At 36.2% G+C, this 21,433-nt stretch overlaps 1 protein-coding gene across 1 annotated transcript in view; it reads left to right on the top strand.

The window, feature by feature from the left end:
- Positions 1 to 21,433, top strand: part of MYBPC3 (myosin binding protein C, cardiac) — a 62,176-nt gene that overhangs the window by 16,358 nt on the left and 24,385 nt on the right. The window contains exons 9-23 of the mRNA XM_027886511.1: positions 2,435 to 2,491; positions 2,901 to 2,903; positions 7,138 to 7,161; positions 7,984 to 8,150; positions 8,979 to 9,111; positions 9,345 to 9,347; positions 9,758 to 9,882; positions 10,487 to 10,592; positions 14,538 to 14,704; positions 15,087 to 15,252; positions 16,182 to 16,288; positions 16,601 to 16,630; positions 16,785 to 16,921; positions 18,426 to 18,503; positions 19,750 to 19,909. Of these exons, the coding sequence (XP_027742312.1) occupies positions 2,435 to 2,491; positions 2,901 to 2,903; positions 7,138 to 7,161; positions 7,984 to 8,150; positions 8,979 to 9,111; positions 9,345 to 9,347; positions 9,758 to 9,882; positions 10,487 to 10,592; positions 14,538 to 14,704; positions 15,087 to 15,252; positions 16,182 to 16,288; positions 16,601 to 16,630; positions 16,785 to 16,921; positions 18,426 to 18,503; positions 19,750 to 19,909 (1,463 nt within the window). The remainder of the gene's footprint in view (positions 1 to 2,434; positions 2,492 to 2,900; positions 2,904 to 7,137; positions 7,162 to 7,983; positions 8,151 to 8,978; positions 9,112 to 9,344; positions 9,348 to 9,757; positions 9,883 to 10,486; positions 10,593 to 14,537; positions 14,705 to 15,086; positions 15,253 to 16,181; positions 16,289 to 16,600; positions 16,631 to 16,784; positions 16,922 to 18,425; positions 18,504 to 19,749; positions 19,910 to 21,433) is intronic.

Genomic DNA, 21,433 nt, shown 5'->3' on the forward strand with positions numbered 1-21,433 from the left:
TAGTCACTGTCTGTGTCAGCTGAAAAATTTAAGTCTTTCAATGAACTGTCTCTCTCTGCTTCGGAAAAGAAAACAAAATCCACAAAACTAAGCTGCAGTTTGAATTCCAAATAAATCATTGTTTATAATACGTAGTATTTGTATGAAATTAATACATACAAGTAAGTAGTAACGTACAATAAATAAAGATAAATAAAAAGATAACAGCTAAAAATATAAAAATATAAAAACATAAAAAGATAGATAAAAACAGATAAAAGAAAGAGTAGTTTGATAGTTCAGTGAGAGGCAGATTCATCTACAGAAAACGCATGTGTTTGGCAAGTGGCATCTCCTCACCACTGTTAGAAGAAAAAAAGTAACTTCAAATTATATGCATGTCTGCCCCCCTGTTGTAAATGTTCTCCTCTCTACTGAGCACATTCTGACTAAAATTGCCATTGCTCGCAGAAATGTACCAACACACCATGTATATGAAAATCTGTTGTTTACTGGCACACTCCTTATCATACAGTATCATCAAAATTTTCACTCTGTGCCTTTTGGTCTTAATGTCTTCTACTATAGCAAAAATAGGAAATCTGAAATTAAATTTAAATCTATGCATGTTAAAGCAATTATTAGGGTCTTATTCTTCAGAAAAGCTAAGTCTTGATTGCTGATCATTCCTGAAAATTTGATTTAATTACCACTTGAGAACAATAACATGATTAGTTATTCTCCCAACTATAGATTTTGATTTCCTGAATAGTTGATCACAAGAAATCCTTTTCAAATTTTTGATTATACTGGTGATTTTTATATACATTTTATATACATTTTGCCTGGAAACTTGGAAAATCTTCTGGAAAGTAGGGAACAAAGTGGCCAAAAATACACTTTTCCCTTTGAACCTTATACCCAGGAAATTACCTTTTCCGGTGGTATACTATCCTGCAAATAATCACAGAAGTAAAAACGATACTTTCTTAATGAAAAGATCCATATTTACATATTATATAATTATATTATATATTATACAACATATTCAAATTTATGTGTATTCAAAATTATACATATTTAAAATTACATTCTCAAGCAGCACAAGAAGTTTGGCACTTGTTTCTGTTCTGTTTTTTTAACAGTACTGTTAAAATGTCCATCATTTATCTGTTGAGACTGACTTGTTACTTTTATTTGTTCCTGCAATATTGCTTTTTCCTGACATCCTGATTTATATATACTTCTACAGACAGACTGATTTTTATTGAAGCAACTACTACTGTGTATCAATAAAGGCAGCATTATGAGCCACAATTGCCACCAGTACAACCGAGAAGGAAAAAAACTGCTTATGACACAGTAATTAGATATGAAGTGTTGCTGCTGGAAGAATATGACTGCTGTGAGATAGCATCACCAGATTCTTGGACTCAAGAAAGCAGAGATGTTAAGAGGCAGATGAATGTTAATGATTGAGATGAATAAAATACATTTTGGCTTTCTAAAACCTGTCTGAATGAAAAAAAAAAAAAGGCAAAAAAACCTTTTTTTTTTTTGCTAAGTGGAATAATCAGTAGTCACAGAATCCACTATAACTCCGAATACTTTTTATATCAAATCCCTGAAATGGTATTTTAGGAATTGAATCCAAAGAAGTGACTGTAGTGACCTTATGCTAAGATTTCAGAGTAGACCAGTACTTCAAATGTTCAGAAGCACAGCTAAAACACACTGGATTCAGAACACCAAAAATAACACTGCGCATTCCATCCCAGTTCATCATATGTAATGGGTAGAACTACACATCAAAAAACTTTTGCTTGATGCTTCTTGTTCTCACAAGTCAATTCATCACAACACTGCTTGTCATGATGCTTGTTGAACAACAGCATATTGAACCTCATCTCAGGATCACAGAACTCCTCCTCCAACTCTCCCAAGCACCAATGATGTGACACTTTTTTTCAGTGTAATGAACTCTGGAATCACAGAGAGCCTTAACAAACAGTTACAGCTGGGATAATACTAGGGGGGGAAGTGATTGTAGACTGCAAGAGGTTCCACAAAAAGCTTGATTAATGCTGCCCTACATTGTAAAAAAAAAAAAAATCTATGCTCCTGGAAACTAGAGAAAAGAGGGAAGTTTCTGCAATACCTTTATGATAACAAATACACTTCAGATTAATTTGATCATCGAAGTAATACCCAGTACAACTTTTTGTGCAATCAGTGCAGAAAAAATACAAGTTCGTTACATATATAATTACACCTATATGAAGATGAATATGGACATAGAGCCTGATTAAGCCACCTTCCATGTCAAGGCACATTCTAAGTCACATTAACACGTCTACTACCCAGCTGTAAAAATATGTTATCCACATAATGTTATAGCCTCACAAGCTATTTCCATCTCCTTCTGAAATTCTTATGTTTTTCTATTGCTATACAGTGCTGATGGACATGATGAAGGGGCGGAGTTTGATTTTAGTTCCCTACTGAAGAAAAGGTGAGTAAAAATCCACAGAGTAACCCATATCCATAAAGTAACCAGGTTCTGTTGAACAACTCTGAAAACAATAAGACTGGAATCAGTCAAAGTTTCATAAATTCAGAATCCCTGTAATTTTCCTAAAACAACTCTAAAAGGAAAAAGGATTACAGGTAATTATGGCAACTTCCTGAAATACACATTTGATGCATTTTGGCTAGGTTTATACTGGAGAAAAAAAAAAAAAAAAAAGGGAAAAAAAGTTTTTTTCCGAAGAGAGAAAAGGCCTGGATTCAGGTATTTATGTTTCCAACAGGCCTTTCATTAAAAACAAAATAAAACAAAGCACAAAAATTTACAATACCTATCTATAATGCTGCTTTTTAGAGAATCTTCTGTCCTACCTTTTCACAATTCTTTGCATCAGAGAGTGGGAGGACAAGCCTTTTTATTAGATATCTTAATGTTACTATTACACTGTACAACTATGCATTATATATTATGTAGCGGTATATTGTATATATAAAATATATTCTATGTTGCATAAATACTATATAAATATTTTTTACTCTTCCAATTGTAATTCTTTTTTCTTGCTTTTACTTTTTTTTTTGGTGGAATTTTCTCTCCAATTCTCTTCTTTCCTTGGCATATCTGTTTTCATAACCTGTCTACTTATGTTTTTCTCTTTTTACCAAACTCTTAATCTGGGTGTTTTGGATTCCACTGTTGCCAACAGAGAGTAAGATTGTTATTTCATTTTATTATAAATGCATGAGGCAGACTGATAATAAGAATCATTTAGTTTGAAATAATGCATGCATCTTTATCTTCTTTACATACAGAGCATGACAAAAATTGCATAGTATGAAAAAAAATTATCAACTGCTAATTTCTGAGACAGAAATGTTTTTAAACAATGTATTTCTCTGAATGTCCTTTGGTTTTCACCATCACTTTTTTCATAAGCAGTTTTAAATTTTCCTTGACTTTCTAGATTTTCTCAATAACCTGCTGCTTTGAATTCCTGTTATCATAGTAATTAGAATCAGAAAAATCATTTCCATAATATTGTTGCTGATGCCTGTCAAATGGGTGATGAAGTTTTGTTTGCTTCTTTCTGTTCACTGACCCTGGCCATTCACTCTATCTTTTCAGCACCTGAAGTGACTACAGACACTTGTTACTAGACTCATGTTTTGCAAATCTCAGCTTAGTTTAAGTTTTCACAGTCAGCTACTTGGGTGAATGTTGTTGTGAATCTGTGTTTAGATTCTGCTCAGGTATCAGTATCACTATTTTTAAAAAGTACTTTATCCTCACAAGCAGTACAGGATCGTGTAGAAATATGAAGGAGCTTGGTTACAGAGGCAATAAATACACAATAGTCTCGTGTTTCACTCAGGTTAACTCACATTTCGGTGGGACAAACAAGGTCACAGAGGCATTCAAAGCCCTGTGTTATGCAATATGCAATGCACCCAACTACAGGTGAATTCTGGCTTTGCAGTAACACCACAACCAGAACACTTGAGGGGGCCAGATAAATGAGACAGGAAGGACACTTATGGAACTTTCTATAGCTGACATTGATATCAAAGTTCCTTGTTTCAGCATGACCCAAATTGTTGTACACGCTCTAATTTCTATAGGTGGTGTAAGCCAAAAAGGAATTGCTTATCTTTAAAAAAAAAAAAATTACATAAAGGAAAACCAACATGAAAATGTTTGCATAATTTCATACAGAGTTTCCATGTGAAATGAGGTGCTGAGTACCGAGTCCCCCTCCTAACACCTTTCCCTTTTACTCTCATAATTGGTTTCGAGCAGTGATCAAACTCTAAAAGGAGTAAGAATTTCCAGTACTTACAGAAATATTCAATTTGTGGATTTAAGTATTCATTATTTGTTAGACTAGAAATATAATTAATTAAAGAAGCTCATCAGTTTCACTGCATTTTATAGGTGCTTTTGACATTTGTTGAGTTACAAATCTCTGCTCGGTGAATTTAAGCATATAAATTCACCATTTCTAGTTGTTTTGTACAACCACTTCAGAAGTAATCTGTGGATCCTTCAGGCTTTTCACACCTCAGGTTGAAAACCACTCTTATATTAATGACAATAGATAGGTATAAAATCTCATCATGCAATGAAATAATTTTTCTTTAAAAGAGAATAGGAAAAGGGACCTCATGCTGAGGAACTCTCAACAGCTATGTAGATTCAAATAGAATGAGGATTATTCATTTACAGCTTCTGCTTTGCTGCACCTAATTTGCAAGCGTCCCTCAATCTAGAGGTAATGATCATTCCCACTACAATAAAGAGCTTCATTAAATACTGTATCTCCTATCACTGTAATTTGATTAACTGGTGTTGACATACAGATGTCATAGGCCAAGGAGAGGTCATTGGGAAGAAGAAGGGAACAGCTGTTACAGAGCTATTAAATGGGATAGTGAGCAGAGACCTTGAAGGAGGTGACAGCTGACAGGGTCCAATCAGTTGACAGTAACAGGATAGGAAGGAACCATTTCTGGGATGTACAAAACTATTTTTAGCCCCTCCACATATGTTTAAAACATATCAGCTGCATATTCCATTTACAGCAGGTTCATTAAGCTGCATCTTAATGCCCCCAAGTCCATAGTTAACCTATGAGGTGAACACTCTGAATAAGGATCACCAGCTTTAGGGAGAGTAACATAAGTGTGGGAGAAACTTCAGGAGTCCAAGTGCTCTATTACTTTCTGTACAATGCTTAGTTCCTGTTGTCAGTGGAAGAGCACAGTCTTCTCGTGCAAACTGTGTCTTTATGGGATCAAAGAGAATGAAAAATACTGAAAAGGAGTACTGAGATAGGGAAAACTTTGCTCAAAGACATTTTTTCTTTTCTTTTTCAGAACTCAATTAACACTATAGCAATTACAACCTGTAGCTCTTAGTGCCATCTTACATGCAACTCACAAGCCTTTCCCTGAAACCAGAAAATATTAGCATTTCCAAGGAAAAGACTATATTCTTTCTTATGTTCAAATTCCTTGTACTATATACACCTAAACATTATTGCCAGGTAAAACAATGGCATGCAAAAGCTAAAGTTAAGCAAGTCTTCTCAATAGTGAGAGATATTAGACTGTGGAATTTCTTCCAAATTGGAATATTTTTCTCACTATGTACTTGAAAATAACTCACACAAAACATTTCAGATAAATGGGGGATATGTACAGACAAACCTGTAGCAGGCAGATAGACGGAGAGACTACCAGTGTGTATAATGTCTTAGGGAAGATAATAACATTTGAATCAGTTAAGTCTTTATTATTTCCTATGATTTTGTATTTTGAGACACAGTTTCACAGAATTTAAATTGTACTAGTACAAATAATTAAACACATATTTGAAATATTATATGCCCCTAGTTTTATGTACTTATATATCTGTTTTAACTTACATGTATTTAGAAATATTTTAAAGTTACTCATTGATATGATCAGGGCAATTAGCCCAAAAACTGCCTATGTTAAAAAAAAAATCTCGGTCTATGTGGCAAATCAGTTCAATTTTCCTACTTTCTGCTGGGCAACACTACAAATCATTTGTAGGTGCCTCAAACTAAATGATAAGTATAGGGAGAAATGGAATCTGGATTAAATTTCTGTGTGATGTTGATGCACTGTTCTGGCAAAGCAAATACCCTGCACCCTTATCATAAGCACTCCAAACTTCAGCTACTCCTATCAATTCAATGAGAGATAGAGAGGATTTAATGTGTAGTGAGTGCTAAACCACTTTAAAGATGTAAGATATTGCATACCATATTTCAGCTCAAACTCACTAGGCTGAAATCCACTTCTTTTGCTTCCTCTCTGTTCAAGAGCAACAAGGGTGCTGGAAATCCCTAGCCTAGACTGCAGTACTGTCATTATAAGCCAACCTTTTTCAGGCAATAAAGGGAATACCAGAAATGTCTGGTTTTACCTGCTGTCTGGACTCACCAAAGTAGTACTATTAAGAAGTAGTATTTCTCACAGACTACTTGGACTGTTCTTTTCCTGTAAAAAATGGAAATACACCCAATAACATTCCAATTTTCTCTGCATTACCTGTTGCCTAATTTGTCTCCTTGGTGAAGTTTACCACTGAACACGGCTTCATTATAAGGCTGTGTTCTGCTGGACTGGAATCTGTTTGATCCTGGTTATATCAGAAACAACAATGACCGGCAGTTACTTCTCCTTAAGAATTTTTTAACAAACTGTTACTTCTTCCATCATTTCTGTATTTACCAAAAAGCAAACTATGACAGGCAAAAACTCTATGATGACAGGATTTGTTTCCCTGGAAGGCAATCAGTCATAATTAGGAATAAACAGAAGTGCCTACTGCACTTAGAACATAAATATTACAGTGGAACTATACTACAGTACAAAGTGTGGGAGTGAGTTTGGTTTCAGTATGGATCAGAATTTTCCTTAGACCTATTTCAGAGCATTTGCATGAACTCCTTCATCTCCCTGCTACTGAAGCACAGGCGTGTTCTACTTAGAGTGAAGATAACATTCATGGCTCTTTTATCTTAACACATGATGTCCTCTTTTTTGCCCATGGGGATGCTGCATGTTTTTCCAAATGGTTCTCTGCATCATTCTGGAGTACAGCAGCTTCTTACGCTCCGTAAATAGGTAAGGTTACATCAATTTCTTATTCTATTTACAATCTTTCAAATAAAAAATACAATGGCAGGAAAAGAACACCTTTCCCAAAGACAGATAACCAAATCTTTCCTTGGTTTTACTAAACCAAACTTTAGTTCTTCAAGAATCACTAGTTCTTCGGTTAACTATAAAATAAATAGCCCATTGTAAATACCGTTGCCACTATTTACCAGTCTTTTTATGGTTTATAGATTACTACACCCAACAACTGTGTTTACAACGTGATAAATGTTTTCATAATCTGTGATTCTTTCTAGTGAAGATAAAAAATGTCCTGAGTAGAAAAGGATAGGTTTCTTATTTACATAAACCAACTGCATTGTTTTTAAGGCATTCCCACCAATGCAGTTCAGTACCTTACTTTGCCACATGTTTTATGCATGACCATGACAGGAAAATAATTCTCCTTGTGTTTCTATTACCCATCATTAAACAGAGGTTAAAATTTGTTATTATTATTATTATTATTATTATTATTATTATTATTATTATTATTATTATTATTATTATTATTATTATTATTATTATTATTATTATTATTATTATTTATTGTTATTAGAAATAAACCCTTCAGGACAGAAATTGAATATAAATATAAGTAAAACTAGTCATTAATTTTATTTTATTATTTTAGGTAATAATATAGTAAAAAGTTAGATTGCTGATTTTTTTTTTTTAAGAAGAAGAAGAAGAAATGGCTTCATCAAGCCAATATGGAACTGCCAAGCCTACAGCTGTTTTTAGATACTCTTAATAGCGACACTCAGAGATGCTAATCCTTTTCTGCAGAGGTGAAGCAAAATCTGAATCACAGTCTGATGTTGATGTCTGGGATATCCTGAGGAAAGCTCCTCCTACTGAATATGAGAAAATTGCTTTTCAGTATGGTATCACAGATTTGCGTGGGATGTTGAAGCGCCTCAAACGAATAAAGAAGGAAGAGAAAAAAAGCACAGGTTGGTGAGATGTATTTGTTCTAAATATGGAGTTCATGTCTTCCTTTTTATGAGTTTTCCAAATGTTAACACCAGCTGGACAGCAGCCAGATACAAGAGCATGAGAAATAGGAGTTTCCTGTTCCAATTGTTACAGAGTCTTTATATGAAATGCTGATTACCAAAGATTGAAGCTAAGCCCAAAGTTCTGAGATACCTTGCTCTGAAACTCTGGATATACTGAATGGGATCATTTCACCAGTTTCTTCAGCTTGGCCCCTTATATTTCCCTGAACATAAAACAACAACATCCACTACTTGTCTCCATCCCTCAAAACTGGTCAGTATGTCAGGTATCAGTGACAAATACAAAGATTTAATTTCCACTGGTATGACACATCCAGAATTCTTGATCCTTTTCTAGTCCTGTGAAATACTAATTGGCTTTTTGTAATTAATTAGTTTTAAAAGTCTGAAACAGAAAAGGTGAACTGCCATTCATCAGTACTGAGATCAAGTATCATTTTCCTACATGGGCAGACATTGCAACTCTATTTAGGATGTGTTGAAGTACATATCCACATCTCATTCAGAATATTCTACTTTGCTTGTTTTAGTTTATAACACATGCTCTTCATCCTGTGTTAAGGGAAAAAAACAGAAAACATCACAGGATGAAGAACAGACAGAAATGGTAAAAATTCAAACACTGATGCAGAAAGTGGGGAAGGTTTAAGATGATGGTAAACAACAGGAAAAGGAATAAAGTTTTATTTTGTGACACAGGATGGGAAAAAAATTAAGTATAAAAATTATTAAGATGCTTTTTTAAATCATTCTTCATCATAGCATTCCTCAAGAAACTGGATCCAGCTTACCAAGTAGACAAAGGGCAAAAGATCAAATTAATGGTGGAAGTTGCCAATCCAGATGCTGATGTGAAATGGCTGAAGAATGGACAGGAAATCCAAGTGAGCGGCAGGTAAATTTGAAATATGAGAAATCCAAAAAGGAATAAGCTACACCTTGGACAAATTGGAAAAACTAGTTTTTCTTAGAAAGAAATGAGTAAAATAGGGAGAAATAGGAGCTGAGAAAGAATACACATAGTGCTATGGCTCAGGGTCAGTTTGCTGTTCTCATGATTTTTTCTTTTTCTTCCCTCTGCTCTATTTATCTGCACATGGAACTGGATGCTTGCATCTACATACTTAGCAAGTAAGTACTGGGATTATATTCTAATTTTCTGTGTATATCCAGGGTTCAAAAGTACTTTTTCAGCATATGGGATATACTTAAGTGTAACTTGTTTGTAAAACCAAATTCCAATTATTTTTGCTGAAGCTATTCTTAATGGCAGTCAGGCTAGGTCTTAGGAGACCATGCAGCACCATCTAAAGGACTTGGTATTTCCCACACTTGTATTCCCACATTTTCCTGTGCTAGTTTTTCAAACACTACTGCTGTCCACTGCACCAGAACAGGGATATAAGTGCTCAAGTCCTAATGCACCTTGCCACTGATGTCAGAAAAAGAGTAGGAAATCTTTTTTTTTGCCAGGAAGAAGAAGACATTGACTGAGTCCAAAAGGGTTTTTTTCTGATAATTACATTTATATTCTCTTTCAGATATATTTTTGAGGCTGTTGGGAATAAGAGAATACTCACCATTAACCATTGTTCTCTGGCTGACGATGCAGCATATGAATGTGTGGTAGGGGATGAGAAGAGTTTCACAGAACTATTTGTAAAAGGTGAGCAATGGAAGCAAAAGGAAAGAGATCTCCCCTAACATTCAGGATTGAATTACTGTCACCTTCTCTACTCTCAGCCTAATCTTGTAGGAAAGGAAATCCTCAAACATTAAAAGAAAATAGCAAATTCTGAGTGCTAGTGAAGTAGATTTTTTCTCACAGTAAAATGAAGGAAAATTTTCCTGGTAACAGGACAGTGACAATTACCATTCATTCTCATTTGGAAAGTGATTTACATCTCCTCAACAAATAATGCTAGAAACTTATTTCAAAAATTTGATTCTGCTCAAGATACGCGTGCACCTCAAATTCTACAAGCAGATCAAATAGCAGAGAAAACTAATACCTCCGGTTTATAATTTCAGAATATATACAAAAACTGATTAATCCTATGTTTTTATTCTGTTTCATGAAGCAAAAACCAGAGGGTCATTTGAAAATTCTGATAATGTGATCTGGCATAGTAAATTTTTAAGTTCCAGCACAGAAAGCATCACCATGTATTTGGCATGGGGCTCTTCCTGTGGAGTTCAAAGGGGTGAAATCCACCTCTGGTATCCAGCCTTTCAGAATACTGTTTTAATAAAATTGTCTTTATTTCCAGAACCTCCAATCTTGATCACTCACCCACTGGAGGACCAGATGGTGATGGTTGGAGAGAGAGTGGAATTTGAGTGTGAGGTGTCTGAGGAAGGAGCTACTGTGAAATGGTAAGGGAGCAGAAGAAATGAAAAACCAAAACCGCACGAAACCATATCCCTCCATGCGACATTCCAAGATCAGTGTTTGTAGACAAGAGCTGTGGAATAAAAAGGGAGAAGGCATCCTACATAATTATTTTAAGGAAAAGAGGACAAGATTGATCCTCCTCTTGTATGTCAGCCATTGAAAAGGAACTGAGAGGTAAAAATATGACACAAAAAAACCAAATAAGTATAGATATTTTATAGTGTCTCTATGATTTGTTGTTCACTTTTTACACTTCAGTAATGTCTAACTATTGCCCAGACTAGGCAGATTTGTATCTGCCTAGTCTGGGCAATAGTTAGACATTACTGAAGTGTAAAAAGTTTGCTGTACTTTATGGAATCTTCTGGTCTTCTCCACCACAGTGAGATGTTTGGGGTTTTAAAGTATTTTTTCTTAGGTAAAAAGTAAGTGTCTCTTGAGACAGAGAGGGAACGTATCTGTTCTGGCAATCCTGCAAAGCCAGCCATTAAGCATATGCAGCGAAATGGATTAAGAAGACAAGCATTTAGACCATGGAGTGCATTCTCTTGGACATTCCAACTGAGCAGAAGCTGGAAGGTTCATGCTGCTTGGGCAGGCATGGCAAGCAGTGCTCACATGCCATGTCTTACACACACTGTTCTCACTTCATTTCTCTACCAGATGAAATTCTCTTGTGCTTGTTAACAGCTTCAGGCACATGGTTATCAAGCGTTCCCACAATGCCCATTACATTCCTGGAAAGTGCCAACTAGTGATCTGCTCTCCAAAAGGAAGGAACTGAGAATTTAAATAGATCCCAAGAGCTAGTACAGCGTATGCATTACACTGTTGAAGCCTCACGCACAGGCACCCACGCGCTATTGTTCAGGAACTGCTTGCAGATGCCTGGTCACAAGAGATGGGGACAGCCAGATCGGTTCTTCTCGGAGCACAGTGCAGCTGCCACACTTTGATCCTGTGCCTTTGAACAACTCCCATACATCTTGCAGAGCTGGTGTCTGTGGGATAGGCATTTAGTGTGACATGGGCAAAACAGCAGCTGTCTCAGCCTGAAATACAGCAAGCGGTCAGAAAAACTCATCAAATCATAGCAACGGAAAACTGAGAAGTTAGATATTTACACTGTATTTTACTGGTTTTGTTACGTGAGACTCAGTCGGTGCTTTTTGGCAACAAAAGGGAGTATCTTATACAGTGGAGAGAAGTATCCAGGGAAAACGAGAAGCACAGTGTGGAGATAAGAGTTCCAGTTTTATGGCTCCTTAGGGAAATGCTCAACAGCTTAAGCCAAGTAACAGGCACTAACTCAGAGCACCTGTTAGAGCTCTTGCACCCTTTAAACCTGGAATATGAAATCACAAGCACAGGAACAAAGGCAATTATGTGACTTGTACGAGACAGAAACAAGGGGTAGGCATGGCCATCAGACTAGGGTTTGGAGAATTCCTTATGTGGATCTCTTCATAGTAATCAGGAAAGAATGCTCTTTTGATCACCCAGGAAGGTTTGACATTATTACATCTTTTAAGAGGTACTATGGAACAATTTTTTCTGAACTTCAGATGGTCTTGGAAATTATGTAATATTTGAAGAAAAATATGTACTAAAATATGTAGTTTTGACTGGACTTTTCTATCTCTGAATGCTGGATATATATCATCATATCATCTTCTCAGCTACAAACCTTAGTGATGTATGTTTATAACAGTAAATCTATGTGTCCCAATTATCACATAGTGCCTACATCAGTGATACCTCAGAAGACATTAACCAATTAATCCTCAGAATCCAAAGAGGAAATAGGAAAGCATTTCCAGACAAAGAGACATTGAGTTGTAAAGTTGAGAATAGATATCTGATCTTGCAGATATTTAGGACTTGGATAGGTTAAACCATGCCTGATCTGCCTATTCTTGCACTCATTCTGCTTCAAATGTGAGGATGGACCAGATGGCCAATGGTGATCTTTAAACCAGCACTTCCATGATGCTTCGATGCTCCAGTTGCCAAAGGCAGGCCCGTCATATTGCCTTAAAGAGATTTTCCACTTTTTACTGCAGCAGTGTATTTATTTTAAGTCAAATGATATCAGGGAGTTCTTTTTTGAGATTTTACAGTTTTATCACTCCTCTATTGGCCAGTACACCCCTCTGCAAACACTCTACTCATATACAGCATCAGCAGTGTCCTGGTCATCAGTAAAACAAACAAAAGGTAAATACACTACTCCCTTCCCATGGATTGAAGACACTGATCATTAGAAATAATCTATTTTCATTATTTAAAGAAGATTTCAATAGAATTCTTTCTTACTAAAGGCTGAATAGAACGTTCAGACGTCTTTCATGAGCCACATATCAAAATAGACCACCAAAAAATAAATTTAAAAGTTCAGCTCTGGAACACTAGACACAGTGCATATGCCTGGTTTTGCCACGGCAGCATGTTGAATTTTGAGATCACAATCCATTCTCAGCAGTTCAGCAAAGGTTTATACATTGCATTGTAGTACATGTTCCAGAAGTATTCTGCATGAATCACGATATGAGCCTTAGGAGAGCGTGTCCAATGTGGCCTCAGACCCTTGTCTCAAGAGAAATAAAGATGATCCTGCATTTCAAGTGGTTGTTTCCTCCCTTACTAGTGCTGTTCTGTGACCTCAGAGGGACACCAGTCTTTTACTAAAGCAACTGTAAGTTCCAATAAGCTGTTTATAATGAACAGTTAGGAGGGAGTAACCTGCAGGTATTTTGAAATGCAGTTGCAGCAGGTACATCTAAGTCACAAGTTGTAGAATTCTTGTGCCTCCTAAAGTTTCAATCACGTGATTTACTTTAGCAGACTAATAGAGGCAGAAGGTTTTCTTGCATACATCTACCTAGAAATTAGAGCTGTGGTACTTTGATGAGTCCCTAAGTAGCATTTCAATTTCCTCTACTGTAAGCTCATTTATTAGGCTGAAGAGTCACTGGAAAAAAATAAGGGAAATGACACAAGACATAGAAGGAACATTCTTACTTTATTAAAAGCACACATCTTTTCTAGTTGTTTTTGCATGTGACTATTAAAGAGAAAACCTTTTTCATTTACAAACTGCAGCAATATTCAAGCAACATCATAGAAATATATTCAGATAGTAATGAAAAAATATAAAATTCTATGAAATGAGTAAGCTGAAGAAATTACAACTTATTTTCTTGTAGCCTGTTTATGTTATCTAGCATTAGGAACAGGAAATCCTTAAAACATGTTATGTATTTTTGTATGACCTTGACTAAACAGCATGAATACTCCCTGTGCATTTCCCTTCATGACGATTGGAAATTACAATAATTAAATTTCCTCCTGGGCTGGATGTTGAAGCTTAATTTAGTAAAGTCTTAAATATACTGTGGCATCTTTGAATGGAAAGAACAACAAAATTCAAAATACATATTCATTTAAATCCATCTTAAAATTTTCTACTTTTACTGATGCCCACAAACCATGAATTTACAAAAATTATAATTCACATCAGGAAAATTAGGACTTTCAGATCATTTTCCCAGCAAGTCCCATTTACCTTATGGCAGCTTTTAAGATAGTAAATTCCCTGCTGGTGAAGTGTGTCTTAATCCCTGTGTCTTCTAAAGCATTTAACATACTTTCATGTTTATCTTTAGGATATAAATAGTAACAATCAAGTAATACCTTGTGGTGAACTCTCTTGAACCAGAAGTCAAATACCTAGTGAAGACTGATGGTCAAGCTAGAGTCATTCCTGCTCCACTAACATTTGTGCAATATACTATTTTATTACCAATTTGAAATGCTACAAAGATTGGTTTTACCTTGTGTCTTCCAACCTTTAGTAACATTGAGCTGACTCTTACTCTACTCTTTAAATCATAGAAAAAATGACTCCGCACTATTTGGCATTGCAGGGAAAAGGATGGAATTGAACTGACACGAGAAGAAACATTCAAATACCGATTCAAGAAAGATGGGAAAAAACAGTATCTAATTATAAATGAGTCAACGAAGGAGGATAGTGGACACTACACTGTGAAGACCAATGGTGGGGTATCAGTTGCTGAGTTAATTGTTCAAGGTAGGCACGGGGAATATCACAGAACCAGAGAAGCTGAAAATCTAAAATGGGCACAAGGTAACCTTCTCCAGTACAGTGCATAGAGACAGCATAATCCTCCTGCCAGGGAAAAAGAAGACATAATAAGGGCACAGGGTTTGATGATAAAGGCCTCAAGGAAAACTCAGACCTGCGTGCCGGATGTAACAGATACTCTGATAATACCAGGTGCTAAGCTATCTGTCCTGTTAAAGCCTTGCATGCTGTGTATTTCCCTTCATATTTCCCCCTTCCACAAACAGTTTGCTCAGCCCTTGCCTTTTCTTCTTAGTAAATCCACACTATCTACTTACAGAGTTATTCTGATTTTTGATGTGTGTATCGATTCTTCTCACCATATCAGAGAAAAAGCTGGAAGTTTATCAGAGCATTGCGGACCTGACAGTGAAGGCACGTGACCAGGCAGTCTTCAAGTGTGAAGTTTCTGATGAAAACGTGAAAGGAATCTGGTTGAAAAATGGAAAGGAGGTGGTCCCAGATGAAAGGATAAAGATCTCCCATATTGGCAGGTTAGTCTCGTTTCGGAAATGAGGTACAGGCTTAGCTATTGCATTGCAATCCAGAGGAGCTATTATCTCAGGGGATAGGAATATAAAATGAGACTTTATCCTGGCTCTAGCTAAAAGGAAAAAAGTTTCAGATGCAACCAACATTTACTAAGAGACTTGCTTTGGCATTTGTGCTGTAGCCTTTCTGAGTTGGTGTGTTTTACATGTATGGCATCAGTGGCAGAAGTAAATCTTAGTTTGCATTAGATTTTCATGTTTTTTTGGTATTCAAACAGTCTAGAAAACACATTGTTAATAATTTTAAAAGTAGCAGTAGTGTTTAGCAGGCAGATTAAGATAATGCATGTGTGTAAGACCTACAGAAAAACTAGTGTTTATATTAGCATATACAGTTGTGCAATTCTGTGCTCAAGTTTCCTACCAGTGTAACTACTACTGGAAATGGAGACCAAAAAGATTCAGAAGATACACAACCATTAAATGCTAGGTGAAATCTTCCTTGGTACTCTTTTCCGTATTCTATGTTGAAGTTAAAATAATATAGGGATGGAGTATCACTTTTTAGTTTGTTTATTCAGAGTTTATTGTTGTCATGATCTGATCAAAGGCAACCAGTCAGCAGTGCTACCACTGCCCTTGTAAGAGTAAAGGACTGGACTAAAGCACGGAAACTGCTTCCTCTCTTCAGACTCATCTGTGCATCTACCTTGGAAAGAAAAATCTATTAATATAGAACATGTTGATACAGATTTGCTTTAATACTGAAAGCAGAGCAGTCTACAGCCCTGGTGGTTGTCGACTTGATGTCGGGGCAAGGGAAGAAGAAACAATAATGTCTGTGAAAATCCTATAGCTTGCACCTTGCCTCTTGACCTGTTTCTCCTGGAGAGGTAAGGTAAGGGAGTGGAATACATTTGTTCATGTTTCAGAATCCATAAACTAACTATTGAGGATGTGACACCGGAGGATGAAGCTGATTATTCCTTTATTCCTCAAGGATTTGCTTACAACCTTTCTGCCAAGCTTCAGTTTTTGGGTAAGTTATCTTACAATATGTAATGGGAATTCTGGAGGCATAAAATGAGGACAATAATTATTATTATACCAGGAAAGAGTACACAAGTCTCTTTCCTGATACCTCAATATAGGCACATTGCTTTTCCTTGTTATTTAGTGTTATCATTACCACTTTGTTTTATAGAGCCTGTTTTCCAGTTTATTGCACAAATCTGCTGAAGAATATGCCTTATGAGATTTTAATCGGTTTTAAAATTACTTTCTGGGTGCAGATGCTATGTAAATTCTGTTTTCTGAGCTATTTCTTCTCCCCTCTTTTTCTTTCCCCCAGAGGTCAAGATAGATTTTGTACCAAGAGAAGGTAAGAACAGCAGTCATTATGTATATGCAAGTAAGAATATTTTCAATAACAAAATAGGCAGTATTTTTTTAATATATTAATATACTGGGCTTTAATATTTCATATAGAATACTCAAACCATATTTAAAACTTATTTTCTCTGCCTTTGCCATAGAACCCCCCAAAATCCACCTTGACTGTCTGGGCCAATCCCCTGACACTATTGTTGTAGTGGCTGGGAACAAACTGAGATTGGATGTTCCCGTATCAGGAGATCCAACACCCACTGTCATCTGGCAGAAAGTAAACAAGGTAATGTGTAACCTGACACAATGTCTGAGGCAAAGAAATCACAACAGGAAATTTATTTTTCTTTCTCAAATCTAACTGTGATTTACAAATCTTATTTACAAGTATTTTCATCTTCCTTCTAATTTTATCTTTTTAAACCTCAAGAAAAAAATTAAATATCTGCACTGCAGCTTTTTGAGATTTAGCTGGTTTTGTGATTCATCCTGAACTGTTCTTTTTCTGAACTGTTTCTTTTTTTTTAGTCCAAAAGAAGGGGCTGATTATATATGGCTAGACATATGTACCATGCAGACAGTAGGATACCATATACATTTATTCTCTTCTTACCTCAGAGAAAAATAAATAAATGATGAGTCACTCCCATCACCTTCACCTGATGGAATAGCTATGTTCTGGAGATGGCAGCTTCTTTTTTTAATCTTTCTCAAGAATCCTACAGTCTGTGAAGAGAATGTCATCTTAGCAGACATGGCATAAAACTGAATTTGGTATAACGAAAAGAGAGGACACTTGTTATTTATCTTATCAAAGCAGCTACAAAACATCAGAGAAAGAATTTAGAAGCTAGACTCAAAATGTTAACTGAGCTTCCTTTCTGGCTATCTCAGAATATCCCTGCTCCTCACCATCTGTGGGCTCTTGAGCTATAACTAGCACAAACCAGAAATACTTTATATAATATTCTATAGCATCATTACACTTCCATGGGCCTACATACAGAAACAATATTGACAATTATGTTAATTTTCCCGATCTTATTTCTTCGTGATTGTACCACATTTTTTGTTGAGGTTAGCATATTTAATAATATTTAGGACTTTTTTTCTGCAATGAAGAATTAGTATGGAAACAAACAAAGAAAGACAGGGAACTGACTCTTCTATAGAGAAGTTTCTCTGATAAAATGATGATTGGGTATCAGACAACCCCTATTGAGTGTAATTTCTAATATAGGAGTAAAAGTAGTCAGTTTTGATGGAAAGATGTGTAGCAAATACTTACTAATGAAATTCTAAACAAACAGTAGCACAGTTTCAGAAGATGTTCTTTGATGTGTGTTACAGACCTGACTGTATTTCTGCGTGTTAAAACATTTACATCAATTTACTATCCCAATTTTACAGAGAGGAGTAATCCTTATTTTTGTAGTTACCCAAGATGAATAATTAGTAGCAGAGGACACAGACAGATTCACAACCATTTATAACTCTACTGCAGGAATGTCTTGCATCTTTTTTTGGGAAGCTGTAAATTTGGGTTTGCTGACTTATACTTTCCTGAATTCACTGCCTTCTGATACAACTTTCTCCATTTCTGCTTTTTACTTTTGAATTGGTAGATTTCCTTCCCACGTCTGCTTGCTGCCTCACTTTTCCCTTCACTTTTCTCACACCTCCAGATTCAACCCCTCTAACAAACCTATGGACTCTTCTCTGTCTGCAGAAACAGTTTTACCACTCTGCTCAGACTTAGCTGACTTTCTGTGGTTTCTTTGCTTATCTAGAAAAGTGACCTAGTTCGAATCAATGATGATTCCATGACTCCCTCAGAAAACGGCAGTGATTTAAATACTGATAATAAGGTAAGTTCCTTATTATTTATTCAGATGCACTAATATGTTTAGTGTTTTCCAGATAAAAGGTCATATTCAAAGGGAAATAAAATTAAGGTCAGTAGATATTAAAACTGGTGAATCAAATAGCATATCAGGCCAAACATATCCTGCCTTACAAGGGTAACTATTAAACACTTGACTGGACACATGAGATTTGGTGAGAAATTTCAGAATAAGATGCTGATTAAGGAAATCTTTCTAATCATCATCACATGATGGCTGGGTTACAAGGAATTAAAGCAGATATTTAAAAACTCTTTTAAATATATTTGTGAGCTTTTATCTTTTTTTCTCCCCACTAACCTCTAAGCTTCAATAATAGCTAGAGGAAAAATAACTAGGAGAAAAGCTTACAGGACACATGGAAAGATGACAGTGTCAAGAGAGTGGACGACAATGCAGTGATAGAGGACTCACTTTCCAACAACTTTCATTTTTGTCCTAAATAACTTCTCTTTCGCTAGAGTCAAAAACATTTTACATTTATTATACAGCAATAAACCATTCTCAGGGTTAGGATTCTGCTGTACTAGTCATTTTTTGGACACATATTCTTTCTAACGTTTCCTGTTCTAAGACTAAAAATACACAGGTACATTAAGAAGAAAGGAGAGTGTTACATATCTACAACAAAGTTGTGATCATTATGTTTAGACTTAGCATGGAGAAGAAAGTTTCCCCATATGCAATTACTGAGTGGCAGAAATCACACTGACACCATTAACAGTTACAAGAATCACGATAATTTTTTTAGAGAGAAATTGTTCAAACCCATGTTATCTGGCGCCAAATGTAGACACTGTTGATCAGGAATGTTTGCTCAACCATTTGAATTTTTATTTGAAAACTTTCTTTAATTTACACAGTACCCAATTGTTATCCATGAAACTCTTTACAGTGATGCTAGCAACTATCCCAAGTAGGAATGTGTAGAAGTACTTAATAACTTCTTTGAAATGTAACTGGGTTTGTGTGAATCTTAACAACCTGCAGACTCTCAGAAACAATTTTATCAAATATTATTTATGTGAGCCAACTAGTCTATATTTTCTCTCCTCTGCATGGAAATAGAACTTAAAAAACATTATAGATTGTCAATAATTATTATAATATTCAATAATTTGTAGATTTTCACCAGCTTTACATACAGAGTCATCAGGCTGTCCCAGGAACTACTTAAAATTATTTTATCTGTTACTTTCACTGCCCACAGCTTCTGTTTGGATCTGAAGGCAGAGTTCGTGTGGAGCTACATGAAGACCATTGTGTCTTCATCATTGAAGGAGCAGAAAAGGAGGATGAGGGAGTATACAGAGTTATACTTAAGAATCCAGTGGGAGAAGATAAGGCTGATATCACAGTCAAAGTTATTGGTAAGTGAAGGAAAGAAGCAACCAGAGCATGAAAGCATCTTGAGTTCACTGAAACTCATCCTTCTCTAAAACTGAGCCAAGTTCTGACCTTAAGTTTAGAAAAACTGAACAGGATTGTAAAGAGAGGAACACTATCAATCATAAATTTGACAGAAATATTTTTTCAGAGCTAGTTGCCTTCTGTGTGAAAAGTTAAGAGAGCAACTCCCAGTAGCAATCCATGTATTTCCTGTTTCAGGTGATCCCATCATTTTATGGATGACATTCTGTTCTGAAGTACATGCTTCACGCTTGTCTGAGATAAGAAAAACTTCCAGTCACTGTTTTGTAATTTATGTTTTTAAGCAAAGATTATTTCATTCTATAAACAGTAAATGGTTAATGGAATAAGGAAACATTATGTACCTGATAGAAGATAAACCGATTGACAGACTCTTCAATGAGTCACAGAAGAGCTGGGAGGAATATGATTTTGAGTCAGTAATTTCTAAAAATTATTCATAATATTTAATTTGCTGATACCCTGGTGCACATAACAAAAGGCTGGGTTATAAGCAAATTAGAAATGACAAAATTACTTGCACCTACAGTGTTAAAATTTAGAATTGCTTGGTGAATGCTGTCTCCTTCCTTATTTTATTAATACGAAGTCAGCATATTTACTATGAATATCCCCAAAGTGCCAAAATATGTGAGACATGCAGGCATTGTATTATATAACATTTATTCTAGAGAAAATAAGAAACCCTGGAGCAAGCCTCATTTTACAGAGCAGAATTACCTCACTGCCTTATATTTTCGCAAAAAGTTTATTAAATCTGGGAAGAAAAAGAGAGCTGGATAATCAGTGGTATTTAAAGGAAACCAGCCTAGCACAGAAGCACCAAAGAGCAGGATTCGCTTCAGACTAAGTTGATACATTCTCAGTTGTACCTACTGTTGCTATCTGACAAAGCTGAAACTCAGAATCACAGAATCAATTAGACTGGAAAAGACCTCGAGTCCAACCTACAATCATCAAGTCCAATCTATGACCCAACACCACCTTGTCAACTAGACCACGGCACCAAGTGCCACATCCAGTCTTTCCTTAAACACCTCCAGGGAGGGTAACTACACTACCTCCCTGGGCAGCCCACTCCAAAATCTAACCACCCTTTCTGTGAAGAATTTCTTCTGAATGTCCAACCTAAACCTCCCTTGGAGCAGCCTGAGACTACGTCCTCTTGTCCTGTTGCTAGTTATCTGGGAGAAGAGGCTGACCCCCACCTGGCTGCAGTCTCCTTTCAGGTAGTTGTAGAGAGTGATGAGGTCACCCCTGAGCCTCCTTTTCTCCAGGTTGAACACCCCCAGTTCCCTCAGCTGCTCCTCACAGGACCTGGGCTCCAGATCCTTCACCATCTTCATTGCCTTTCTCTGAACCCACTCCAGTATCTCAATATCCTTCCTGAGTTGAGGGGCCCAGAGCTGGACACAGGATTCAAGGTGCAGCCTCACCGGTGCCGAGTACAGGGGAAGGATCAC

The sequence above is a fragment of the Empidonax traillii genome, unplaced genomic scaffold, assembly GCF_003031625.1.
Source record: "Empidonax traillii isolate 1590-97213 ecotype Southwest subspecies unplaced genomic scaffold, ASM303162v1 scaffold11:size2795301, whole genome shotgun sequence".
In the NCBI taxonomy this organism is placed as follows: Eukaryota; Metazoa; Chordata; class Aves; order Passeriformes; family Tyrannidae; genus Empidonax; species Empidonax traillii.